Source organism: Nycticebus coucang, chromosome 14 (assembly GCF_027406575.1).
Source record: "Nycticebus coucang isolate mNycCou1 chromosome 14, mNycCou1.pri, whole genome shotgun sequence".
Classification (NCBI taxonomy): domain Eukaryota; kingdom Metazoa; phylum Chordata; class Mammalia; order Primates; family Lorisidae; genus Nycticebus; species Nycticebus coucang.
This window is the reverse complement of record NC_069793.1, coordinates 13,554,709-13,576,420: the sequence shown is the minus strand read 5'-3', so window position 1 is coordinate 13,576,420 and position 21,712 is coordinate 13,554,709. Positions and strand designations below refer to the sequence as shown.

At 36.6% G+C, this 21,712-nt stretch overlaps 1 protein-coding gene across 1 annotated transcript; it reads left to right on the top strand.

The window, feature by feature from the left end:
• Positions 1-20,405: 20,405 nt before the first annotated feature.
• On the top strand, positions 20,406-21,341 carry LOC128566054 (olfactory receptor 5AN1). The gene has a single exon (XM_053562958.1). It carries the CDS (start codon positions 20,406-20,408, stop codon positions 21,339-21,341), a length of 936 nt encoding a protein of 311 aa, XP_053418933.1.
• The last annotated feature ends 371 nt before the right edge of the window (positions 21,342-21,712 follow it).

Here is a 21,712-nt window from a genome sequence, read left to right as displayed (position 1 = left end):
TCAAGGAAATGGAAAAAGAAGAACAATCTAATTGCAAACCTAGTATAAGAAAAGAAAATAACCAAAATTAAATCAGAAATAAATGAAATTGAAAGTAAAACAATCATTCAGAAAATTAATGAAACAAAAATTTGGTTCCTCAAAAAATAAAATAAAATTGATAACACTTTGGCCAGGTTAAATAGAAATAGAAAAGTAAAATATAACTTTAATAACTTATAACTTTAATCAGAAATGAAAAATGGGATAAAACAACGTATCACAAACATGCAAGAAGTTATCTCTACTACAAGAAACTCTATGCCCAGAAATTTGAGCATGTGAAGGAAATGGACCAATACCTGGAATTAAACCATCTCCCTAGATTTAACCAAAAAGAGATAGATCTCTTGAACAGACCGCTATCAAGCACTGAAACTGAAGAAACAATAAAAGAAAAATCTCTCAACAACAGAAAAAAGCCCTGGACCAGATGGCTTCACACCAGAATTCTATCAAACCTTCCAACAAGAGCTTATACCCAGGTTGCAGAAACTATTCCAAAACATTGAGAAGGAAGGAAGCCTCCCCAACACATTCTATGAAGCCACCATCATGCTGATACTAATACCAGGAAAACATTCAACTGAAAAGGAGCGCCGCAGACCAATTTGACAAAATCTTACCCAATAGATTCCAGCCACACATTAAAAAAAGTATATATCACAATAAAGTAGACTTCAATTCCAGGAATAAAAGGATGGTTTAACATACGTAAATTCATAAATGTAATTCTTCATATCAATAGAAGCAAAGCCAAAGATTGTATAATTCTCTCAATAGATACAGAGAAAGCATTTGACAAAATTCAGCATCCTTTTCTAACAAGAATACTTAAGAATATAGATATAGCTGGCACATTTTTTAAACTTATTAAAAGCATCTACAGCTAATCTCATACTGAATGTAGTAAAATTGAAAGCTTTTCCACTTAGAATTGGAACAGATAGATGTATGGAACAGAATAGAGAACCAAGAGATGAACCCAGCTACTTACCATTATTTGATCTTTGATAAGCCAATTAAAAACATTCAGTGGGGAAAAGACTCCCTATTAACAAATGATGCTGGGTGAACTGGTTGGTGACTTCTAGAAGACTAAAACTGGACCCACACCTTTCACCATTAACAAAAATAGACTCTCACTGGATTAAATATGTCAACTTAAGACATGAAACTATAAAAATACTAGAACAAAGTGCAGGGAAAACACTTGAAGAAATCGGGCTGGGAGAATACTTTATGAGGAGGACACCCCAGACAATTGAAACAACACCAAAAATACATTACTGGGATCTGATCAAACTAGGATCTGATCAAACTAAAAACCTTCTGCACAGCCAAAAAACAGTACATAAAGCAAGCAGACAGCCCTCAGAATGGAAGAAGATATTTGCAGGTTAAGATTCTGACAAAGGTTTAATAACAAGAATCCACAGAGAACTCAAATGTATTAGCAAGAAAAGAACAAGGGATCTCATCTCAGTGTGGGCAAGGGACTTGAAGAGAAACTTCTCTGAAGAAGACAGGTGCATGGCCTACAGACATATGAAAAAATGCTCATCATCCTTCATTATCAGAGAAATGAAAATCAAAACAACTTTGAGATATCATCTAACCCCAGTAAGATTAGCCCACATCACAAAAATCCCAAAACCAGAGATGTTGGTGTGGATGTGGAGAAAAGGGAACACTTCTGCACTGCTGGTGGGAATGCAAACTACTACGTTCCTTTTGGAAAGATGTTTGGAGATCACTTAGGATCTAAAAATAGATCTGCCATTCAAACCTTCAATTCCTCTACTAGGTATATATATAGAAGACCAAAAATCACTTTATAACAAAGATATTTGCACCAGAATATTTATTGCAGCCCAATTCATAATTGCTGAGTCATGGAAGAAGCCCAAGTGCCCATCGACCCATGTTAAATTGTAGTATATGTACACCATGGAATATTATGCAGCCTTCAAAAAATATGGAGACTTTACCTCTTTTATGTTTACATGAATGGAGCTGGAACATATTCTTCTTAGCAAAATATCTCAAGAATGGAAGAAAAATTATCCAATGTACTCAGGCCTACTATGAAACCATCTTATAAACACCCACACTTCCATATGAATGCTATAACCTAACTACAGCCCAAGATGAAAGGTAAAGAGAAGGGGGAAGAAAGGAGGAGGATGACTGGAGGGAGGGTAATTGGTGGAACCACATCTATGGTGCATGTTACAAGGGTACATGTTAAACAACTAAATGTGGAATACAAATGTCTTAACACGATAACTAAGAAAATGCAGTGAAGGGTATGTTAACCAGTTTCATTAAAGTATTTCAAATTGTATATAAAACCAGCACATTGTACCCCATAATTGCATTAATGTATACAGCTATGATTTAATAATAATAATAAAAAGAACTGGAACAGATAAAGATGTCCTCTCTCACCATGGCTATTCAACATAGTGCTGGAAGTTCTAGCCAATACAGTAAGATTAGAGACAGATATAAAAGGCATACAAATGGAGCAGAGAAGGTCAAACTCTTGATCTTTGCTGATGATATGATCTTATACTTAGAAAACACCAGGGATCAACAACAAGATTCCTGAAAGTGATCAAGAAATACAGTAATATCTCAGGGTATAAAATCAGTGTCCACAAATCAGTAAGTTTCTCAATAGCCAAGTTGAAAAGTTAATCAAAGACATAATTCCCTTCATAGTAGCTTCAAAGAATATGAAATACTTAGCAACATGCCTAACAAAAGAAGTAAAGGACCTCTACATAGAGAATTGTGAAACCCTAAGAAAAAAATAGCAGAAGGTATGAACAAATGGAAGAACATACCATGCTCATGGCTGGGAAGGATCAACATTGTCAAAATGTCTATGCTTCCCAAAGCAATCTACAGATTATATATAATCCCCATTAAAATACTATCATCATACTTGGAAGAACTGGAAAAAATAGTTCTTAGGTTTGTATGGAACCAGGAAAATCCCTGTGTAGCCAAGACAATTTTTAGTAATAATAATAAAAAAAAAAGCCAGAGGCATCACTTCATTCAACTTCAAGCTATATTACAAAACCACAGTGATTGAAACAGCATTGTTTTGGTAAAAAAAAATAGAGACATAGACATTTGGAACCAAATAGAAAACCAAGATATGAAGCCAGTCTCTTTTAGCCATCTGATCTTTGAGAAACCAAAAAAAGCATACATTGGGAAAAAGAATCCCTTATAAATGGTGTTTGGAGAACTGAATAACCACATGTAAAGACTGAAACTAGACCCATACCTTTCACCACTTATGAAAATTGAATCAAGATGGATAAAATATTTAAATTTAAGGCATGAAATGATAAAAATCCTACAAGAAAGTGTGGAGGAAACTTTTGAAGATGTTAGCCTGGGGAAAGATTTTATGAAAAAGACTTCAGTGGCAATTGCAACAACAAAATTAAACAAATGAGACTTAATTAAACTGAAAAGCTTCTGCACAACTAAGGACATAACAATCAAAGCAAATATACAAACTTCAGAATGGGAAAAGATACTTGCATGTTATGCATCTGACAAAGGGTTGATAACTAGGATCTATGGAGAACTCAAATTAATCAACAGAATAGAGCAAACAATCCCATCTATCACTAGGAAAGACATGAACAGAACCTTCTCCGAAGAAGACAGATGAATGGCTAACAAACATGAAAACAATGCTCATTTTCCCTAATCATCAGAGAAATGCCGGGCATCTACTCAGAAGGCAACCACAAAGGAACAGATCTAGGATGAAAACTCAGGCCCCATGAGTAAAGGGTTTGCCTGAGGCAGTATGGGCCTGGGTACACTGTGGGGACTAGAATCCACATGCAGAACCAGAAAGTTCCCAGGGTGGGGCTGACACAGAGGACCGCTTTACTGAGCCTAAGACGCACCCAGCCCTCAGGGGATCATCAGCCTATAGACAAAAGAAGACAGGAGGCTAGAACTGACAGGTAACTGAATACAAACCTGCAGGAGCAAAGACAGGGCCTGAGGTGCAGGCTCTGGGAACTCAAAATAGCTTCTCTTCTGCAGGGGAATTTAGCAGGGACAGAAACAAATTCCCCCAAAGTTGTTCTGTTCTGTTCTGTCAGTAACAACAATCAGGAGTGGGGCTGAAACTGAGTGAACACCCCCCAGCCTCCATCAAGCACCCAAGGTTGTCAGGCCACACCTCCCCCTGCTAGATAGAGGCAGAGCGCAGCAGCCTGGCTGAGCAGAAATAGATTTCCTTGTGATTCAGGTGCAAACCCCTGAAGTATCAGTTCACTACAGGCAACTGGGTCACAGCCCCATGGGGATATCAGTGACTGGGTGTGACAGAGGTGCAAGGTGGGGAAGGAGGCATCAAACTTCACGGACTGATCTATTTGCTGGGTGGGTCCTCCTGACTCCACAGAGCACCAGAGCAATCCATATCTGAGTAGTCACCAGACCCATGTGATCCAGTTGCCAGAGACCTTTTAAACTCTCCCACCTGAGACAGATGCTGACTGAGAAAATTGATTTGGACATTTTGAACTAAGCCAATCACCCGAGGACTATTCAGGTGTTGCCCTGAGTGTGTGGTTGTAGGAAGGTTTGATTTTCCTTTTCCAATTGTTGCCTGTGGTGGGCGGGGTGACTTAATTGCTAGTATTTCTCCACAGCTGAGACTTCAACCCAGAGTAACTGTTTCACTAGGGTTGAACAGAGGCCAGCTGAAAACAAGACAGAACCACTTAGCCCCACCACACCAAATAGGTCCCCCAGTTTCTCAGGCCATAGCACTGTAGGGATCCTCGACAAAGCTCCAGGAGAAAAATCAAATGGTGTAAAATATTCATGGAGTGGAATCAGTGGGAAAACTCTGGTAATATGAATAACCAGAATAGATCAACCACCCCAAGGAAAGATATGGCAGATGTAACTGAAGATCCCATTCATAAACAGCTGGCTGAGATGTCGGAAAGCGAATTCAGAATTTGGATTACAAACAAGATTAATAGAATGGAGGAAAATTTGGAATTAGAAATTGGAGCAGCAATTGGAAATCAGAATTAGAAACTTGAGGAGAAATGCAAAAGTTGTCTCAAGAATTTAATGAATTTAAAGATAAAACCACCAAAGATTTTGACACACTGAAGCAAGAATTTGCAGCCCTCAAAGATCTGAAAAATACAGTAGAATCCTCAGTAACAGAGTGGAGCAAACAGAAGAAAGGATTTCTGACATTGAAGACAAAGCCTTTGAACACTCCCAAACTCTCAAAGAGGAAGAGAAATGGAGAGCAAAAATGATCATTCTCTCAGAGAGCTCTGGGATAATTCAAAGAAGGGTAATATCTGCCACATTGGAATCCCTGAAGGTGATGAAGTGGCCTCGCAAGGCACAGAGGTCCTTCTCCATGAAATTATGAAAGCGAATTTTCCAGACATGAAAAGAGATTCTGAAATTCAGATAGCAGACAGTTGCAGAACCTCAGCACAACTCAATACAAATAAGATATTCTCCAGGCATATCATAATTAACTTCACTAAAGTTAATAAGAAGGAGAAAATTCTGAAAGCAGCCAGACGTAAGAAATCCATTACCTACAAAGGGAAGAATATTTGAATGACTGCAGATCTCTCTGCTGAAACTTTTCAAGCCAGAAGAGGGTGGTCATCAGCTTTTAATATAATAAAGCAAAATAACTTTCAACCCCAGATCCTATATCCAGCTAAACTGAGTTTCATTTATGACAGAGAAATTAAATACTTTAATGACATTCGTATGTTGAAGAAATTTGCCATAACCAAACCAGCTCTTCAGGATAGTCTCAGACCTATCATCCATAATGACCAGGCCAATCCTCTACCACAAAAGTAAACTCACTCAGAAACTTTGATCAAACTCCAACTTCCACAGTGGCAAAAAGATTAAAAATGTCCACTGGACTTTCGAAAAACTCGATACCCAAAACTTTACCAGACATATCAATATTCTCCATTAAGGGGAATGGCTTAAACTGTCCTCTAAAGAGGCACAGGTTAGTTGACTGGATACAAAATCTCAGGCCAGATATTTGTTGCATACAAGAGTCACATTTTACCTTAAAAGATAAATATAGACTCAGGGTGAAAGGATGGTCATCCATATTTCAGGCAAATGATAATCAGAAAAAAGCAGGTGTTGCAATTCTATTTGCAAATACAATAGGCTTTAAACCAATGAAAGGAAGGAAGGATAAGAATGGTCACTTTATATTTTTTAAGGGTAATACTCAACATGATGAGATTTCAATTTTTAATATCTATGCACCCAACCAGAATGCACCTCAATTTATAAAAGAAACTCTAACAGACATGAGCAACTTGATTTCCTCCAGCTCCATAATAGTTGGAGACTTCAACACTCTTTGGCAGTGTTGGATCGATTCTCCAATAAGAAGCTGAGCAAAGAAATTTTAGATTTAAACCTAACCATCCAACATTTGGATTTAGCAGACATCCACAGAACATTTCATCCCAACAAATCTGAATACACATACTTCTCATCAGACGATGAAACATACTCCAAAATGGATCACATCTTAGGTCACAAGTCTAACCTCAGTAAATTTAAAGGAATAGAAATTATACCTTGCACCTTCTCAGACCTCCAAGGAATAAAAGTTTAACTCAGTAACAACAGGAATCTGCATACTCATACAAAAACATGGAAGTTAAATAACCTTATGATGAATGATAGCTGGGTCAGAGATGAGATTAAGAAGGAAACTGCCAAATTTTTTAAACAAAATGATCATGAAGACGTGAATTATCAGAACCTCTGGGATACCGCAAAGGCAGTCCTAAGAGGGAAATTTATAGCATTGCAAACCTTCCTCAAGAGAATGGAAAGAGAGGAAGTTAACAACTTAATGGGACATCTCAAGCAACTGGAAAAGGAAGAACATTCCAACCCCAAACCCAGTAGAAGAAAAGAAGTAATCAAAATTAGAGCAGAATTAAATGAAATTGAAAACAAAAGAATTATACAACCAATCAAAATTAAAATGTTATTTTTTTGAAAAGGTCAATAAAATAGATAAACTGTTGGCTAACCTAACCAGGAAAAAAAGAGTAAAATCTCTAATCTCATCAATCATAAATGACAAAGTCGAAATAGCAACAGACTCTCGGACATTCAAAAAATTCTTAATGAATATTACAAGAAACTTTATTCTCAGAAATATGAAAATCTGAAGGAAATTGACCAATACTTGGAAGCACATCACCTTCCAAGACTTAGCCAGAATCAACTGGAAATGTTGAACAGGCCCATATCAAGTTCTGAAATAGCATCAACCATACAAAATCTCCCTAAAAAGAAAAGCCCGGGACCAGATGGTTTCACATCAGAATTCTACCAAACCTTTAAAGACCACCATGGAATAAAAGTTAGTACTAAATTAGTACCTATATTGCTCAACCTGTCCCAAAATGTAGAAAAAGAAGGAAGACTACCCAACACGTTCTATGAAGCAAACATCACCCTGATCCCCAAACCAGGAAAAACCCAACAAGAAAAGAAAATTGTAGACCAATATCACTAATGAATATAGATGCAAAAATATTCAATAAGATCCTAACAAACAGAATCCAGCAACACATCAAAAATATTATACATCACGACCAAGTCGGTTTTATCCCAGGGTTGCAAGGCTGCTTCAATATACGTAAATCTATAAGTATAATTCAGCACATAAACAAACTAAAAACAAAGAACATATGATTCTCTAAATTGATGCAGAAAAAGCTTTTGATAATATCAAGCATCCCTTCATGATCAGAACACTTAAGAAAATTGGCATAGAAGAGACATTTCTTAAACCGATAGAGGCCATCTACAGCAAACCCACAGCCAATATCATATTGAATGGAGTTAAATTAAAATCATTTCCACTCATATCAGGAGCCAGGCAGGGCTGCCCATTGTCTTCACTGCTCTTTAACAGTGTAATGGAAGTTTTAGCCACTGCACTTAGGGAAGAAAAGGCGATCAAGGGTATCCATATAGGGTCAGAAGAGATCAAATTTCCACTCTTCGCAGATGATATGATTGTATATCTGGAAAACACCAGGGATTCTACTACAAAACTCTTAGAATTGATCAAGGAATACAGCAGCATCTCAGGTTACAAAACTCTTAGAATTGATCAAGGAATACAGCAGCATCTCAGGTTACAAAATCAACATTCATAAATTGGTAGCCTTTATATATACCAAAAATAGTCAAGCTGAAAAAACAGTTAAGGACTCTATCCCATTCACAGTAGTGCCAAAGAAGATGAAATATCTGGGAGTTTATCTAACAAAGGTTGCGAAAGATCTCTATAAAGAGAACTATGAAACTCTACGAAAAGAAATAGCTGAAACTGTTAACAAATGGAAAAACATCCCATGCTCATGGCTGGGAAGAATCAACATTGTTAAAATGTCCATACTACCCAAAGCAATATACAATTTTAATGATATCCCTATTAGAGCTCCACTGTCATACTTTAAATATCTTGAAAAAATAATATTTAGTTTTATATGGAATCAGAAAAAACATCGAATAGCTAAGACATTACTCAGAAATAAAAAAAAAAAAAAGCAGGAGTAATTATGCTACCAGACCTCAGACTATACTATGAATCAATAGTGATCAAACAGCATGGTACTGGCACCAAAACAAAGAAGTAGATATCTGGAACAGAATAGAGAACCAAGAGATGAATCCAGCTACTTACCATTATTTGATCTTTGACAAGCCAATTAAAAACATTCAGTGGGGAAAAGATTCCCTATTGAACAAATGGTGCTGGGTGAACTGGCCTGCAACCTGTAGAAGACTGAAACTGGACCCACACCTTTCACCATTAACTAAGATAGACTCTCACTGGATTAAAGATTTAAACTTAAGACATGAAACTATAAAAATACTAGAAGAGAGTGCAGGGAAAACCCTTGAATAAATCGGTTTGAGTGAGTATTTTATGAGGAAGACGCCACGGGCATTTGAAGCAGCTTCAAAAATACACGACTGGGACCTGATCACAAAAGCTTCTACACAGCCAAGAACACAGTAAGTAAAGCAAGCAGACAGACCTCAGAATGGGAGAAGATATTTGCAGGTTATGTCTCTGACAAAGGTTTAATAACCAGAATGCACAGAGAACTCAAACGTATAAGCAAGAAAAGAGCAAGGGATCCTATCACAGGCTGGGCAAGGGACTTGAAAAGAAACTTCTCTGAAGAAGACAGGCACACGGCCTACAGACATATGAAAAAATGCTCATCATCTTTAATCATCAGAGAAATGCAAATCAAAACTACTTTGAGATATCATCTAACTCCAGTAAGATTAGCCCATATCACAAAATCCCAAGACCAGAGATGTTGGCATGGATGTAGAGAAAAGGCAACACTTGTACACTGCTGGTGGAAATGCAAATTAATACATTCCTTTTGGAAAGATGTTTGGAGAACACTTAGAGATCTAAAAATAGATCTGCCATTCAATCCTATAGTTCCTCTACTAGGCATATACCCAGAAGACCAAAAATCACATTATAACAAAGATAGTTGTACCAGAATGTTTATTGCAGCCCAATTCATAATTGCTAAGTCATGGAGAAAGCCCAAGTGCCCATCAATCCACGAATGGATTAATAAATCGTGGTATTTGTATAGCATGGAATATTATGCAGCCTTAAAGAAAGATGGAGACTTTATCTCTTTCATGTTTACATGGATAGAGCTGGAACATATTCTTCTTAGTAAAGTATCTCGAGAATGTAAGAAAAAGTATCCAATGTACTCAGCCCTACTATGAAACTCATGTATGGCTTTCACATGAAAGCTATGACTCAGTTATAACCTAATAATAGGGGCAAGGGGGAAAGGGAAGGGAAGGAGGGGTGAGTGGGAGGAGGGAGGGTGATTGGTGGGATTACACCTGTGGTGCATCTTACAAGGGTATATGTGAAACTTAGTAAATATAGAATGTAAATGTCTTAACACAATAACTAAGAAAATGCCAGGAAGGCTATGTTAACCAGTGTGATGAAAATGTGCCAAACGGTCTATAAAACCAGTGTATGGTGCCCCATGATCGCATTAATGTATACAGCTATGATTTAATAATAAAAAAAAGAAATAAAGAATAGCAACTATAGCCATAAAAAAAGAAAAGAACAGAAAAGAAAAAGATGGTAAATTTACATCTTTTGTACTACTCTGGATGGATTTAAAACACATTCTTCTTAGTAAAGTATCACAAGAATGGAAAAGCATATATCCAATTTACTCAATACTAATTCCTGTCCACAAAGGAGAAAAGCTCATTTCAATTCATGTTGTGGGGAGGGTCAATGAGAGAGGGGGAATAGGGGTGTTTGGTGTCCTTTTACTTAATGGGCATAATGTAAAGGGAGATGACACACCTATTGGGTGTAGGACACAACTATAAGAGGGAATTTACCTAAAAAATTCAAATATTGTGACCTGGTTGTTTGTACCCTCACATTAACCTGAAAATTTTTTAAAAAGCATATAATCCATGGTTGGGTGTAATGGCTTAGGCCTCTAATTTAGCACTTTGGGAGGCTAAAGAAGTTGGATAACCTGACACCAAGAGTTAGAGACCAACCTGAGCATGAGTAGACTCCATCTCTACAAAAATAGAAAAATAGGCCAGGCACCTGTAATTCCAGCTGCTTGGAAAACTGAGGCAGCAAGATCTTTTGAACCCATTGGCTTGAGATTGCAGAGAGCTCTGTACTGCACTCTAGTTCAGATGACAAAGCAAGACCCTGTCTCAAAAAATAAAATAAAAAGTTAATCCATGATGATCAAGTGGATTCATTTAGGTATGTAAGGATATTTAAATATATGCATGTTAATATATCTGATTTACCACATAAACAGGAGTAAAAACAAAAACCCTATGATCATCTCAATAGACACAGAAAAAGAATTCAATAAAATCCAGCACCACTTCATGATACAAACCCTCAGCAAATTAGGCATGAAGAGAACAGACCTCAAAATAAAGTCTATATATAACAAACGCACAGCCAAACATGATGCTGAACAGAGAAAATCAGAACACATCCCTGCTAAGAACTAGAAAAAGACAAAGGTTCCCACTTCTTTCAATATGATACTGAAAGTCCAGCCAGAATCATTGGTCAAGAGGAAGAAATAAAGGGCATCAAAATTAGGAAAGAGGAAGTCAAATTATTCCTGTTTGCTGATCTATAATCTTCAGTCTTAAAAGCCCTAACGACTCCACCAAAAGACTCCTAGAATTGATAAATAAATTCAGAAAAGTCTCAGGTTACAAAATCAAGGTACACAAATTAGTAGCATTTCTATATACTAATCACAGTCAAGCAGAAAGTTACAATATCTGCAAAGAACACAATACCATTTATAATACCCATAAAGAAAATAAAATGCCTACAAATATATTTAACTAAAGAGGTGAGTGTACTCTACAAAGAGAACTATAAAACAATTATTAAATAAATCATAGATGATGCAAACAAATGGAAAAAAATATCCCATGGTCATGGATTGGAAGAATCAACATGTTAAAATGCCCATATAGGGGCGGTACCTGTGGCTCAAAGGAGTAGGGTGCCAGCCCCATATGCCAGAAGTGACAGGTTCAAACCCAGCCCCGCCCTCCTCCCCCCCAAAAAAACCTGCAAAAAAATAAAATAAAATAAAATGCCTATATAACCAAAATGATTTATAGATTCAAAGTAATTACCATCAAAGTACTAATGTCATTTTTCACAGATCTAGAAAAACTTATCCTAAACTTCCTATAGAACCAAAAAATAATCTGAATAATTATAGCTGTCTCCAGCAAAAGGAATAAATATGGAGTCATCACATTACCTCACCTCAAAATACACTACAAGGCATAAAATATATATGTATATATACTACAAGGCTATGATAACTAAAACAGCATGGCACTGGTATAAAGGTAGAGACATAGACCAACGGAATAGAATAGACATAAAATCATATGCTAAAATCAACTGGAGTTTTTGGCAAAACTGATAAAATATATGCTTAGGAAAGAATGCCCTATTCAATACATAGGGCTGGGAAAGCTGGATAGCCACATGCAAAAGAATGAGACAGAATCCCTATCTCGAACAATAATAAAAATGAACTCAAGATATATTAAAGACCTAATATAACATGTGAAACTATAAAAATTCTGGAAGATATCATAGGAAAAACTATTCTAGACTGTCTAAACCTTGATCTAGGCAAAGAATTTTTATGATTAAAACCTTAAAAAAATAAATAAATGGGATATAATTAAATTAAAAAGTTTCTGCACAGCAAAGGAAATAATCAACAGAATAGATAGATGACCTACAGAAAAGAGAAAATATTATCAAACTATATATCCAAAACAGGACCAACATCCAGCATCAACAAAGAATTTAAGCAAGTCAGCAAGAAAAAGCAAATAACCCCTTTAAAAAGTGGGGAAAAGACATTTTTTCAAAAAAAGATATACAAATGGCCAACAAACTTATGAAAAAATGCTCAACATCACTGATTATCAGGAAAATGCAAATTAAAAACATAATGAAATTCCACATTACCAGTATCAGAATGGCCTCTGTTAAAAAGCCAAAAAAAAAAAAATAGATATTGGCATGGATGCAGTAAAATAGGAATGTTTATATATTGCTGATGGAACCTTAAATTAGTATAATTGCTATGGAAAACACTGTGGAGATTTCTCAAAGAACTAACAGTAGACCTATCATTTGATCCAGCAATCCTACTGCTATTGAGTGTCTATCCCCTCAAAGGAAAATAAATTATTACATCAAAAAGACCCTTGTACCTGAATGTTTATTACAGCACAATTCACAGTTTTTAAGATGTGTAATTAACCTAAGTGCCTATCAATTCATATGTGGATAAAGAAAACTGATACACACACACACACACACACACACACACACAGTACTACTCAGCCTTAAAAAGGAATGAAATAATGTCACTTGAAGCAACTTGGATGAAATTGGAAAGCATCATCCTAAGTGAACTATCTCAGGAATGGAAAAACAAACACCACGTTCTCACTAGTAAGCGGGAGATAAATGACAGGTACACATGGTCAGGAAGTGTCATAAAGGACATTGGAAACTAAGAAGGAGGGAAGGTGAAAGGGGAGCAAGGGATAAAAACTTACCTATCAGGTACAAGGTACTCTATTCTCATGACAGGCACACTAAAAGCCCTGATTTCAGAATTACACTATTAATCCCTGTATCAAGAACATGTTTGCCCCCTATTATTTTGAAATAAAAATTATAAAAAGAAAGAATGGGATTTTTTCTAAAACCTGGCAGTATGGATGAGTTTTCTCTACCTCCCCCCAAACCCAAGAAAACTCACAACATTGTGGAAATGACCTTAGAAGACATTTTTGTATTCTTTATTAAATCATAACTGTGTGCATTAATGCATTTATGAGGTACAACATGCTGATTTGATATAAAATGTGGAATGCTTACATCTAACTGATTAACATAACATCTCCATTTAGAAATACAGCATTCTGCAGCCTTAAAAAAAGATGGAGACTTTACCTCTTTCATGTTTACATGGAGGGACCTGGAACATATTCTCTTGAGTACAGTATCTCAAGAATGGAGGAAAAAGTATCCAATATACTCAGTACTTCCATGAAACCAACTTATATTTACTCACACTTACTTATGAAAGATAGAACACAACTATAGCCCAGGATGAAGGAGAGAAATGGAGTGGGAAGGGAGGGGAGGGGGTGAGGTTTGATAGAGGGAGGGTAAATGGTGGGACCACACCTATGGAGCATATTGCAAGGGTACAAGTCAAATCTGTCAAGTGTAGAACATAAATGTCTTAACACAATAATCAAGTAAATGAGGCGAAAGCTATATTAATTAGTTTGATGTAAGCATATCAAATTGTATAAAAAAATCAATACATTGTACCCCACATATGCATAAATGTATTCATGATCTATGTGTATATGACTTAATACAAAAAATAATTGTTAAAAAGAAAGAAAAAGAAATTCAGCATTCTATGTTAGAAGGGGTACCAATTCAGGACACATAAAATATTTCTACTGTTAATAAATAAAGGCATACTGTATACACACTCTGATAAATGCTTTATAATGTTTATCCAATTTAATTCTCAATGAACAGTACTCTGTGAATTAGTTATTTGTTAGCCCCACTTTATTGGTGAAAATACTGAGGTTTGGAGAAGTTAATTTACTCAAGGTTACACAACTAGCAAATGGCAGAGCCAGAATTCAACTCAAAATGTCTGATGATGACACTCATGGTCATGACCATGAGAAGATGTGTCTCTGTCATGAATCAGTCTTAAACATTCCTTAGTTCCTTGATTTCCTCACTTATGCTTGAGAAATATTGCCTTGCAGGACTGCTGTGATGGCTGATTCAAGTCAGGTATTTCAGGAAATAGATAGTATAAAACTACCTAAAATGAGAGTGCTTTGCAAGCAGGGAGTACACACATATTTAATTTATTATTGTCAAGTTGTATTACCGGTTGCTATGTAATCTTGGGCAAACCTCTTAGCATCTCAGTCCTTAAGTTCTTCACCTAAGTACTGAGAGTTTGGAACTACAAGGTCCCAAGTTCTTTCTCACTCAGATGACCCAAGTCACTAAAAAGTTGCAATCCTGATATCGCGATAGGACCATAGGGAAGGAGGGAATTGATCCTCATGGAAAAGTGGAGCCTGATATCAGCAGGGACAGAACTCCATGACAACCATGACACTAGAGAGCAAGGACCTGGCATGGTTTCTACCTCTAATTGGCTTTCCTCCTTTCATCTCTGCTCTCAGTGGCACATTTAAAAGGCTGCCTCCCTTGTTAAGAGAGTGGACATCCAGCTTTGTGGCCAGAGACTCTCATCTTGGGGCACAAAATGCCCAACTGGACAATTCCCTTGGAAAAGAAGTAACAAATTTCAATCTTTTGGCAAAAACTCCGTCTTCTTGAGGTATACAGGCCAAGGTCACAGGACAAGACTTAGAACAGTGGATTCTGTACTATCTCAATATCCATGTGATTCTTGCAGTGGGACCCACGCGGAACAAGGTTTACAGCTCTCAGCCTCCCATTCTTCAACTCTTCTCTCTCCCTCATTTCTACACTCCGCACTTAAAGGTCTTCAGTGGATTCTGTTTCAACTTGCTCAAACTCTCAGCCCTTCCATAGAAAGAGTAACTACAAACATAAAATTTCAGGTATTATTCTGGGGTGAGGGATGAGTATTGAATCCTTAAGGATGTGGCCTTCTCTTTTTTTATCTGTAAAGTGGGAATGATAGAAGTTAATCTATAAGGGCAGCGCCTGTGGCTCAAAGGAGTAGCACACTGGCCCCATATGCTGGAGGTGGCAGGTTCAAACCCAGCCCCGGCCAAAAACTGCAAAAAAAAAAGAAAAATAAATTAATCTACAGTGAGAGTAGAGAATATCTGTAAAACCTGAAAGGTTGTAGAAGTCAAAAATGTAGAGCTGAATCAAAACAACAATTTACTACGTTTCAGGGAAATTTCCTAGTTATAAAACCTGCTTGCACGTGTTTCTGAAATTTATCCACTGCAAGGATCTTTCATTTAATTTTTGCCCTTCAGGATTGTTTTTGAAACACTATTAATTTGATTCCACTTAAATGCATAGCTTTGATTCATGACTTCTGAGTAGTAAGAGACAAACTGAGTCTTAATGATATGAAAGAGTACTCATGTACAATTTAGGGCTGCGGAATATTTCAAAGAGCTCTTTAGTGTAATCTTTGGAGATCCTGAGATCTGGGAACATTAGCCTGAGCAACACAGATTTCAAAGATGCCCACTCTAAGCACAAGTAGTGTTTGGTCTAAAATATTCCTTTTAATCTTCTTCTTTTACTTCCATTGTTCTTTATTTAACAACATTCCCAGATTTACCCAAATTTTTACTCTGCACAATTTCTAGTTTGGGACTAGAATTCTTATTTCATCAGAATTGGAAAAGATTTTGATCACCTACATTCATCTAGTAAAATCCTCAACCAATATGTACATCAAACACCTTTTTCTTCAAATTGTCCTGGGAGATGGTGAGCCAACAATTAATCAAAGAGAGGGTGTGTATTGTTTTCTCTTTTCCTCTAACTTACCAAAATTTAATAAGATAAATTCTCAGGATAAATTTTATTATGAATAAGAGCAACAATCCACAATTTCCCACCCTTTCCTGGGATAATATAAAGAATAACTATATTGTCTTTTATATTTTTGACCACAATTTTCTCCCAATTCATCTACTGTATTTCAAATGTGTTTCATACAAGTGGATTTTGCTTCCAAAACCAAGATTTGGGGGGAGGAGGTACACAGAGTAACCTAATTATGACCATCTGTGGCGCCATAATATAATAAGAGACTTAAAGAATTTTAGTGCAACTGATTGATCGACAATTTCACTTATTTTTACCACTTATGTTGTTGTTTGTAGGATGTTATCTATGAGGTTTTATATTTTCAAAATATTTTTATTAAATCTAATTCACTTTGGATAAAATATCTGAGAAATTGTATTGGTAGCCCTCCAGGAGTAAACAGACAGATTTCGAAGTTCTTAAAACCACAGTGGAAATAAAACAAACATAAGATATTGTTAGTTTGGCATTCATAGTTGAATGAAATAGCCACTTATTAATGTGTTGAATACAAATTTGTTGAGTTATGCACATATTAGCATACATGATGCTTAGCATTAAGTAGGAAAATGTTTCTACCAGTCTATGCCCCGTGTATAGTTGGTGTTGTCAGCTTGAGAGTGCTTGGCAGGGGTGAAACATAAAATACGGAGTCAGGAATGTACCACCCAGGCTGTGGGAGATAGCACAGTAGTTCAAGATAGAAATAAATGCAATCATGTATTAACAATCCTCTTGAATCTAGCTTAGAGATCATCTAATTTATGAAATAATTTTAGTAAGAGCTCTTTGATACTTCAATATGAGTTCTTCCTTTATTCCCTTTTACAGAGAAAAGTGATGATGGAATGATAATTGCTCATGTTTATTGAACCCTTACTATTTTAAGCCCTTTATATCATTCAGTCCCTACAGCAGCACTATGAGTTGGCAATGATTATAAGCTTCACTTACAGATGAGGCAACTGAGGCACAAAGAATTTAAATAACTTGCTAAACATCACAGAGACAGCAAGTAAAATTCAGAAAGTCTAGTCTTTGGGGCGGTGCCTGTGGCTCAGTTGGTAAGGCGCCGGCCCCATATACCGAGGGTGGCGGGTTCAAACCCGGCCCCGGCCAAACCGCAACCAAAAAATAGCCAGGCGTTGTGGCGGGCGCCTGTAGTCCGAGCTACTCGGGAGGCTGAGGCAAGAGAATCGCTTAAGCCCAGGAGTTGGAGGTTGCTGTGAGCTGTGTGAGGCCACGGCACTCTACCGAGGGCCATAAAGTGAGACTCTGTCTCTACAAAAAAAAGAAAAAAAAAAAAATAAATAAAAAAAAAAAAAAAAAAAAAGAAAGTCTAGTCTTTGATTCTATTTCTATCTGGCTCCCCCTTTCTCCTTCTGTGCTCCCTGTCATTTGCTCTCTCTCTGTCCTCTGCCTCCCTCCCTCACCCCTCATGCTATTAAGGTTTTAATTACCTAATAACTTTTTATCATAAACATAGGAGTTGTAGAAAATTAAGAAAATACAGATAAGAAAATCAAAAGCATATCATCCACTACTTCTTTCAAAAAGAAGAAAATCAAAAGCATATCACCCATTACTTTAGCATTTGACATTTTAAATTATTCATGTGGAGTGTGTGTGTGTGTGTGTGTGTGTGTGAGAGAGAGAGAGAGAGAGAGCACGCCCATGAACACGAGAGGTGATGTAAAGCAAATTCCTTTCCTCCAGAAAAGGAGAACCATTTTATGTATTCAGTAGTGTATGTGAGTGCCCATTCCTTAGTGATTTATAACATATCTTTTATATGAAAAGAATAACTATCTTGTCTTTTTTATGTTCGGCTACAATTTTTCCCCAGTTCATCTAGTATATTAGTATATTTCAAATGTGTTTTATACAAATGAGTTTCTCTTCTGTAACCCAGTTTTAAGGGATAAAACCCACCTTGCACCTAGTCGTGTGCTCAGCACGCAATTTTTCTGAAATTTTTGTCTTATAGCCTCCATTTTGGTTTTATGTTTCAGAAATACCTTTTCCATCCTGAGATTATATAAATGCTCAAATACTTTTTTACCTATGTGAGCCAAGTCTCACAGATCATTAATGAAAGAATTTGTACTTTCCCTATCAACTTAATATACTAACTTTATCATATATAAAATGCTTACCAATACTCGTATTTATTTGTGAAATTTTATTTGTCATTTTGATATGTCTGCTATTACAAGCCTAATGAATTATCAATGTATGTAACGCTTTGTAGTATCTGAAAGGTCAACTCCTTTCTAATTCATCTGCTTTTCAAAATTTTCTTGGCTATTATTATTGGTTTTTCTTTCACTTCAGGAAAAAACAGGTATAGAGGAGAGCTGACAGATGCTATCTATTATGAATCTGTTAGTAAGCTCTAACTTGCTTATTGTATCTATGAAAAAGAATATTTATACTCCTGTAGTTTTAGAGAATTAAAATACTTACTTTGACCTTTTTTCTAGGTCAAGACCCATTATCTGATTCTGGTTTTCCATTGGCCTGACCCTAAGTCAATCAAACTAAATGAAAAAATGATTTATGTATCTATGAAAAGAATATTTATACTCCTGTAGTTTTAGAGAATTAAAATATTTACTTTGACCTTTTTTCTAGGTCAAAACCCATTATCTGATTCTGGTTTTCCATTGGCCTGACCCTAAGTCAATCAAACTAAATGAAAAAATGATTTATGTATCTATGAAAAGAATATTTATACTCCTGTAGTTTTAGAGAATTAAAATATTTACTTTGACCTTTTTTCTAGGTCAAAACCCATTATCTGATTCTGGTTTTCCATTGGCCTGACCCTAAATCGATCAAACTAAATGAAAAATGATTTATGTGGCTTATATCTTCATAGACTTAGGTGGTTTGGCCTGCATGAATTATAAGTCTAAAACTACACTTGCCTAGAGGCAATGATGCCTGTGTATAGGGAGGATGATGTCTTGGAAATTTCCTCAAATTAATCAATAAATATTTAGCACCCTCCATATTCCCATCAGCAGGGAATAGCAGGTATAGCAGTCATTCATGACCATTTGTAAGCAATCTATCATAGTAATCGCCAACATCTACTGAACAATCACCTTGCACCTAATTGTGTGCTCAGCATTTACATGAATTTCTTCGTAGAACCCTCCCATAACATTATAGTTCAGGGTCTTTTATCATTGTCACTTTATTATGAACAAATCAAGCTTAATGTGTTTATGTCACTAGTATACACATTTATAGAGCAAGAGAGTATGGGAATTAAAAATCCAAATTCTGAACTCCTAGCTATGTTACTATGCTGTTTTCTAAGAAGCAAAATACTCTAAAACTGAAATAAGAGTCTGAGCCAAGAGTGAGCTGTATCAGCCTCCTTTGAGAATGCTTTATATGAAGGTTTCTTTAACAAGAAGACTTATTGCATAACTTCACTGGGGACATATGCTCTGCTCGACTAAAATATTTTCAAAATTTATATTATTTTCCAAGCCAATTTGGAGTAGTTCCATCAAATACATCTGCTAATAAATTTGAGAAATTATTATAAATGGGGTAAATAATTTTTCTTGAGGGTAAAGGAAAACATTTTAAAAATCTACATAGATAATAATCCAAAACAAAAGGATTATTTCAGTTTTACTTTGGAAAGATGCCACATGTGCTTTCATGATTACATACCAGCAGTTAAGTAATAAATTATTAGGGGTCTTTTAGAAAACTTTTATTTTAACAATGATCTCTACCTTAGAGATAATAATCTCAGCTTTTCAATGACACCATTTTTTCAAAGTCACTAGTCAACTTTTAAAATATCTTTTCTAATATTTATCAGACTCTATAAATTATTTGAGCATCTGAAGCACTGAGCAGGTATGTGTTCACAATTCAAGAAGAAAAGCTGAGGACAGGGAAGCACTTTGCCAGTTTTTAGTGCTCACTGGAGAAAAACACTTGTAAATGGTAATGCAATTATTTCACCTGAGTCACCAAGGCATGATCTTGCATCCTTTCTGTTTTTAGGAGCACCAAGCCAATGATTGGGGCAGGAAATATTACAGAGATCACTCATTTCATCCTGCTGGGATTCTCAGATTTCCCCAGAATCATAGCAGTGCTCTTTGTCCTGTTCCTGGTGATCTATGTTATGGCTCTGATGTGGAACCTGAGCCTCATTGTTTTAATAAGGATGGATTTCCACCTCCATACACCCATGTATTTTTTCCTCAGTAACCTTTCCTTCATAGATGCCTGCTATGTTAGCTCCACAGTCCCCAAGATGCTCTTCAACTTCTTCCAGGAGCAGCAGACTATCACCTTTCTGGGTTGCGCTGTGCAGTATTTTGTCTTTTCAACGATGGGACTGAGCGAGTCTTGTCTCATGACGGCCATGGCTTATGACCGCTATGCTGCCATCTGCAACCCCCTGCTCTATTCATCAATCATGTCACCCAGCCTCTGTATTCGGATGGTGCTGGGATCCTACATGGCTGGACTCACTGCTTCTTTATGCCAAATCGGTGCTTTACTTCATCTCCACTTCTGTGGGCCTAATGTCATCAGCCACTTCTTTTGTGACATGCCCCAACTTTTAATCCTATCCTGCACCAATACTTTCTTTGTACAGGTCATGACTTTTGTATTGACACTGTTCTTTGGGATAGTAAACGTCCTGGTTATCCTGATATCCTATGGCTATATTGCCATTTCCATCATGAAGATCACTTCTGCTAAAGGCAGGTCCAAGGCCTTCAATACCTGCGCTTCTCACCTGACAGCTGTGTCCCTCTTCTATACATCAGGTATGTTTGTCTACCTAAGTTTCAGCTCTGGTGCTTCCTCCAGCTTTGACAGACTCGCAGCTGTCTTCTACACCATGGTGATTCCTATGTTGAATCCCTTGATTTACAGCCTCAGGAACAAGGAAATCAAAGATGCTCTGAGGAGGTTGCAGAAGAGAAGGTCTTGCTAAGGTCTCAGATTCTGAGATTTCTGACAAATCTGGCCTATCAGAATCACCTTTACCCACATTGATAAGCACACAAATGGAATTTAGAAAAATTCAAACTACCTCTTCCTACTGCCTTTAAACAGGGAAGGCTTCATTTGAGGCAGAAAACATGCCAATATGAACCAATAGCTGACTCAATGCCACAGAAATACAGTGTCTTTAAGTCCTGAAAATTCGTTATTTTCACCCCACCTCAGGGGTGGCCTCATCATTTATTAACATATCCACAAGTGTTTGTGAAACAGCAACATGTATAAACATTTTGCTTCTTTGGGTTTTGAAATTAAAGACTTCTCAGAGTTAGTACTATGCCCCTAGAGAAGGGATGCCTG

Bases quoted from the DNA above. Each gene is read 5' to 3' on its own strand.
- LOC128566054 (XM_053562958.1), top strand. From the start codon at position 20,406: ATGATTGGGGCAGGAAATATTACAGAGATCACTCATTTCATCCTGCTG.